Source organism: Vanessa atalanta, chromosome 16, assembly GCF_905147765.1.
Source record: "Vanessa atalanta chromosome 16, ilVanAtal1.2, whole genome shotgun sequence".
Taxonomy (NCBI): Eukaryota; Metazoa; Arthropoda; class Insecta; order Lepidoptera; family Nymphalidae; genus Vanessa; species Vanessa atalanta.
Window position 1 is genome coordinate 10,244,443 of NC_061886.1, and position 7,357 is coordinate 10,251,799.

General features: G+C 31.3%; 1 protein-coding gene across 1 annotated transcript; it reads left to right on the plus strand.

Moving 5' to 3' along the window:
* On the plus strand, nucleotides 1-5,853 carry LOC125069823. Its single transcript, XM_047679406.1, has 5 exons — nucleotides 1-218; nucleotides 1,888-2,069; nucleotides 2,225-2,721; nucleotides 5,247-5,374; nucleotides 5,778-5,853. Exons 2-5 carry the CDS (start codon nucleotides 1,888-1,890, stop codon nucleotides 5,796-5,798), a joined length of 828 nt encoding a protein of 275 aa, XP_047535362.1. The 5' UTR covers nucleotides 1-218; the 3' UTR covers nucleotides 5,799-5,853.
* Nucleotides 5,854-7,357: the final 1,504 nt, after the last annotated feature.

The window sequence follows — 7,357 nt, forward strand, 5'->3', positions numbered from 1 at the left end:
GAAACTACCTTCTGCGTCGCGTTACAACTTTCAACAAACATTTGTATTTGGTACACATCTGCTTTAAACTAAGTGCTCTCTTCTAGAAGTGTTAGCTGATTAAAATGTCTTCATAATAATATTGCTCAGTCAGAGATTTGTGCACGAATAATGAGTGTATGCTTTTGTCCAGGGTGACAGAGTGCGAAAGTTTTTTGTAAGACAAAAACTTTATCAAAGTAAGTTATATGATAATAATCATTTATATAATATAAAGACAATTTTTGTAGCTGTGTGACAAAGATTTAAGTTTGGATTAGGTATATCATGATGTTTTGGAACCAAAACAATCATAAAAGCGGGTAAATTTTATGTGGCAGTAAAATGTTTAATTAAATAGAAAATAGTGAAATTTTAAAACAGTTTTATTAGCTAAAAATGTAATTAATGTTAGTTATGTAATAATTTCTCATTTCAAGTTTTTTTAATAGTTAATAAAGCAAAGAATTTCTTTTCTTAATGTATTTAAGCTTTCGCCAAAAGCAATGAAATCCTTGAAAACCAGCTCAGGATATTGTTATATAAATGTTCTTCTTTAAATCAAACCAAGAATACAAATTTTATTTAAAGTACAATCGAGTAGTGCTCATAGAAAGCTTTCATGAAATAACTGAGATATTCAGTTGAAAAAAATAAAAAGAGGCTTTCATTTCAACCAGTTAATGTTTATCCAGGATGCCCAAAACATTCTGCATGTTGGTGGACTTACAGTAACAAAATAGCTTTCGAACAAACTCTCTATACAAAACTTGTTTTAACTCTTTACTGCAATTAATTTCAAGTTCGTTCTGTTCGTTAAATCACGTTTCAAAGCCTTAATCGATTACCCGAAATATATTTTTCAGCAACTTTGGGTTTCAAAGATCAAGCAAATCTGAAAGTTAATTTTGGAAAAAAATACTCTTTAACGTTCGATTACAAAAACACGTTGCAATTTTTTAATGTAAATAATTATTAGATTTCAAAAACTATAAATCGATATGCTAATAACCAGACTATACAAATAGGCTTTTACAAGCACTTTTGAATCGTCTTTTTACAAAACTATATTAAGTGAAACTACCACTACGGTTCGAAATGTAGATTCTACCGAGAAAAACCGACAAGAAACTCAGTACTTACTCTTTTCCAACATTTAAAATACACACTTATTTGAGTAATTTCAATTATATATGTATATAATATATCCTGCTTGGAAGTCAACAAGTAGTAGTTCCACGCTTTTTATCATCTATACGTATTGTATTAAATAATATGCTTCTATTTTTGTAGTGTATATTTTACAAATGGTTAGAATTTATGAATCGGCAAAGTTATAAATATCTGCAGAATTTTAATTTATATATTCAAGGAGGATTTATTGATATTTGGATATTTTAAATAACAGATAAATAAATTATTTAGCCCAGCTTAACAAAAGAGAGAATAGTAAAAATGCAGTCCGCTGATGGTATAGAGCAGAGTTGATATTCTTAACTCCGCTCTATACCATCGTTTTGTTCTCTTTTAAAGCGAATCCGTAATATTTCATAAGTAAAATAACCAAGCTCAAAACCAACCGTTACTTGAATAAAATTGATGAAACAGTTATTAGTGATTGGTTAGTCGATGACTTTTAGTTTATATTGATTGGTTGATTGGTTCATTCAATATGAGTACATAAATAAAATAATTATTACTCATATCTGTATATATCGGTTCACTTTTAATTAAATAGTAACTTAGTAAATGCACAAGTCGATTTAGGAAAGGGAACATAAGTATGGAGTCATACGTTTAGTTGTCAACCTACTTTAGTTTTTTTTACTAATTTCTATAAGTATATAAGGATATTGTTATTTTTTTCAGATGCTGTGCCACTTTTTGGTCATTGTATCAGTATTAGTGTCAGTGGCAGGTCACGGTAGAGTGTTAGAGCCACCATCCAGAGCGTCAATGTGGCGTTTTGGTTTCCACACTAAGCCGAATTACGACGATGACGGACTGAACTGTGGAGGATTCTATCGTCAATATAATATTAATCATGGCAAGTGAGTAATTTTGACAGTGGCTTTAATCTCTTGATTTAGGTATTCAATTTTTTTTTATTTCGTTTCTATTGGAGTAGCTCTTTCTCATCTAAAGTATAAACTAATTATTCAAACGATTAGATACTCAAGATAGGTGTATCTGTTTTTATTACTAGATGCGGTATTTGCGGTGATCCTTACGACATGAAGAAACCGAGAACTCACGAAATCGGCGGCGCATATGGACAGGGTATAATCGTGGCTCAGTTCAGAGCTGGTCAAGTGTTCACAGCAACAGTTGAAATAACTGCATTTCACCGCGGATACTGGTACTTCAAGATCTGTCCTTATTCTGAAAGGAGTGACCAATCATGTTTCGACAAATATCCAGTAGAACTTAAAAATGGAGGATTCAAGTATTATCCACCGAAATCAGGAACACATAAAGTCGATTATCGCCTCCCTGAGGGATTGTTTTGCGATCATTGTGTACTTCAATGGAGATATGTTGCTGGTAACAACTGGGGTTCCTGTGGCAACGGGACAGGAGCACTGGGCTGTGGAAACCAGGAAACATTTGGCGCATGTTCAGATATATCTATCAGTGCACCGAATTATATCCAAAATGGACGATTTCCGGTCCATCTGGCGTATTTAAATGATGTTGATAAGGGTAAGAGAAAGTCCTTTTTTTCGGTTGATATTAATTTCGCATATTTTTTTAAATGTTTTAATAGCACAATAATAATGTACCAATCCGGATGGCGGAAACTACAGTAATTCAATAAAATGTTTGGAAATAGTAGGTAGGACATCTGTATGCGCCATAAAATTACTTTAATTATTGACGTATTAAAATACGGACGCTTCGTTTCGTACTACCGGGGAGTTTCATTAGCATTTGATTTCATATTTGCTTTTGTTGCTTCATATTAATGGTCAGTACGCTCCATCTGCCTTTTGTTTTATATTCTGAGTTTTTACGAATCTGTATGAAAAACACCCCAAACTAAGGAGGATTCAAGATACATCAGATGTAAGGCCTCTTGGACACTAACGCAGTAACATTACCTACACTTAATTTCCTATTATTGCTTTTTATAACATTTTTATTATCTGTCTCGTATCGAATGAACCAATGAAATCGATATAATTCTTCGTTTTCACAACTAATATTCGATTATGTCACTATTATACAATCTATGTTTTCTGTAATTGTATATTAGAATGCTAGTCAAGGTCCAGTGACTTGACGTTTTCTAATAACAATTTTATACAGGTAGAATGTCACTGAACACCTACTAAATTCCTGGAACGATTTTGATGGTTTTTGTATTTGTTCGATTGAGAGTTAATCGTGACAGTTAGCGGAAATATTTTTGGTGGAAAAGCGGTTGCTTTAATGTTTGTTTATGGATAGAATATATCATTTATGACTTTAGTTTATGATTGCACTGCAATATTATTAATTTATAACTTTGTCTGATAAAATATCTATCGATTTTTATCATTTTTAATGATACAATTGAACTTCTATTATGCTACCATTCATAGTAATAAAGAGAAATGCATTTAAAGATAATGTTTTTATAGTTATATGTACTCTTTTGTTCTTGAACTCCAAAAAGGATTGGTTCATATAAAGAGATCTTTGTTCAATGTTTTACAAGCAACAGAAGTATAGAAGCTGATGTTCAGCCCCATCTAGCGGCGAGTTATAGCAAATTGGATAATATAAAAATCTTCTCCGTTAAGATGTATACCGTCAAATATAGTAAATTTGCCAATCAAAGTATGATTGGCCGAAAAGCATATTTACTAGCAAGGGAAACTATTTTACATATAGCAATATTGGTTACTTCATTGAAAAAATAATATATTTGTGGCAACACTACGTATTGCAGAATTAATTAAGAAACACAAACACAAGAACAAGAACCTGCCGTAACGCCTACGGAATGAACAAATCTAAAGAATTAATCTGCAAAAAAGTCGCGCCTCTCAACGTTAAATTACCGACGTACATTTACAAATATAATCTAATGTGTATTGTTATGCTGTCGCTTTTCTTACATCAGTCAACTCACTCACTCAGATATATTTTAAGCACGAGCGTCACTCACACGTAGCATGGAGCATGGACGAATAAATCAAAAACTTGTCATATTTTGTCAACGTTACCAAAGTCATTTTCTAAATGTAAAAAAGGAATTAATAGAATTTAGGAAAATCTTGGCCTTGCTACTGTTGTATAGAGACCATCCAATTATTACGTAAGACTATTTTCGCTAGTTTTTGACCAACTCCCCCCCTAATATAAGAAAAAATAAGAACTGGCCTACCCTCTCCCTCTCTGTTTAAAGTTTATTACGTAAGAATCTAAAAAGAAAATGAATACACGTTGGTTTATTTTACTGTTTCTTTTTCAAAGTAACAATTTTTTTGAAATGTGTTTATTTGTAATTTCAAAGGTTCTAATAGTACACATCCGAGCGAACCTCAGCAATCGTGCGGTTCCCCGCGTTTTTTCAAATAGTTTTAATTTTTTTGATCTTTCGTAAGAACTATCGAAACCGCTTCCCACCTCCTTGTCAGAAAACATAAGACATGATCCACCCCCTCCCTCCGTATAAATCGTCTTACGTAATAAATGAATGGCCCCCATATAATATGTAACATATATAAATTGTTCAGGCAGTACAAGCATTAATTTTACTAATTTAGACTAGCTACTTCGAGACAAGTACCACTAAACCCAGGGTGCTGGGGGTACAAAAAACTCGGGCGCTACACATGAGGGAGTGTCTCATCCATTAGAGGCTTCAATGATGGTCATTCTTGGACCATCATTGAAGCGCCCCAGAAGGTGTCTTATATTTATTTTTTTCGGGCGGAGATCTAATTCATTATATTTCAATTTTTGTCATTTTATACAAAACTTAATGAATTATACACCTAATCTTTCTTCGTGGATCAATTCGTACATTGGTTAAAAGACCGCTAACCTTCCAAATACTACCTCGAAAAAAGTATTGCCATTAAAAATATATAAAATAAAGGGCCGAAGATTATTTATAATAAAAATAATATGTTTCGGACAACAACTGTTACCGTAACTGTTATAACTGGCTACATCAGTGTATTGTAATTTTATTTTTTTTATAATGTAATTATTTATTTTTATTATATTTATTACAGGTCTGCTTGATTTACTTCGAAAAATAACGCCAAGACCCATCAAAAAGAAAACTGCCGTAACTAATAAACATAAGAAAAATCATCGAAAACCTAGAAATAAAGAGACAAAACACTCGAAACGGAAAAAGGTAAAATAACTTCGCACATTGTGCTATTTTTCACATCCCATTGATTTTTTTTAGTAAATTGAAAAAAAGTATAAATGTTGGGCAACACTATTTCCTGTATCCACGACAGGTCTTATATATTTCTTAAAAGATATATTTTTTACCACAATGCAATATTATTTCCCAATTATTTACCTGCATGGAGTCCTTAGTGGAAAATGCGGCCTTATGCAGTTGCCAAATGGCAATGCCATTCTTATAATCAGTTGCAACCAAAACCTACACGACCTAGATTTCATACGCAGGACCAACGGCTCACCGTGGAATAGAGACACGGACACGGAAAACAAAATATATAAAAAATCTATTACAATTATTTATCCATCGCCTTTTGTAAATCACCTTTTTTTATATTATTTTTCAGTTCTGGCAGACTGAGGCGTGAATCAAATGTGCCAATAAAGGACGCTCCACAAACACATAGTTATCATTTTATTTAAAATATAAAAATAAAACACAAATAAAACTTTTTAAATAATTTATTCCCTCTATTTACATTTGGTGTTATCTAACATTTACTATCTACAATGAGAATTTAAATACAGTCCGGCACAGTAACATACGCTCAGTTTTATAATACATCAAAACAGGTAAGTAGGTACGCAATTTGAACAAATTAGCTTGAAATTTGAGCGACGTTATTGTACCGACTGTACTTTTAACATAGCGTGACACGCAGAACAGATAACATAATAAAAATTACAACAAATCCTTAAAAAAAAACTGTGTTAAAAAGTTTTTTTCTTTAATATATTGAGGTGAATTTATTCAAAGCATATTGATATTATTAAGATGTTTTTCACAGGTTTATTTTTAATTTATTTTTTAACCTAAACTCAATGTTATTTTGAAATTGCATTCGTTTTATAAACAAGCTATTTCATCGTAATCTTAGTTGCGTTTTGCTGTTTTGGTTGTCGTTTTAAAATTAACAAATAACTTTTCGTTTAGTTTACACCTTTATTATTTTGCTCATACCTTAAAAAATATCGAATTCGGTGACGCAATCGATCGTACTTACGATTTGAATTTAAATCAAAAAATATATTATACATATATTAGTCGTGTATAACAATCAACAGCCGTGTATAAATTAATTTTAAAGTATCATCAGAAGCATTGTTAAATGTACATAATATCATCATAAATGTATATTATACTTTCAAAGTAAACCCTCACTTATACTTTTCACACGCGGTAAACTCTCTTACAAAATACTCTTTAATCTATATTCGGTAAGACAAAAAACAAACTTAATTATTGCATCAATCGTGCGCACAACCAAACGTTGGAAGCATGACATTGCAAGTGACGCTGAAGCATTTTGCATACTCACAACCCACACATATATACGTATAGAATTTTGCTTTAAGTAACGGTAAAAATGCTTGTTAGGAATATTTTTCTTAAAATTCGAATGAAGTGTCACACTGACATATGAATAGTGTCTTTGCCTCATTACAAATTAAAAAAAAAAACTGAATTAAACAATTATAGGAAAAAATATAATTAACACGTAAAAGATACTTTACATTTCAGTGTAATGTAAAACAACTGTTCAGTATTACATTACACTGTAATGTAATACTATTCAGTATCATGTCACTGTAATGATACTTTTTCCTTAAAAACATCTTTCAACGGGTGTTCAGTTACAACATTGGTATCTCTTTTTCCAATATTAGTTGTTTGACATTCTAAATAAGAAGTTATATGTAAAGTTGTTCTTTATGGTAAAAAAAATATTATATCATTTGTAATGTCAGCTAAGTGTCAGACAGAAATAATAACAGAATGACTTTATATTATAAACAAATCATTGCACAGTTACAAAATTGACTGCTTATAAATATAAACAAGCCAGGTGTTAAATTTAGAAACTTAGTTTATAAAACGAAACATTATTGATAACGAAAACACCAATAAATAAAACATACATAGATA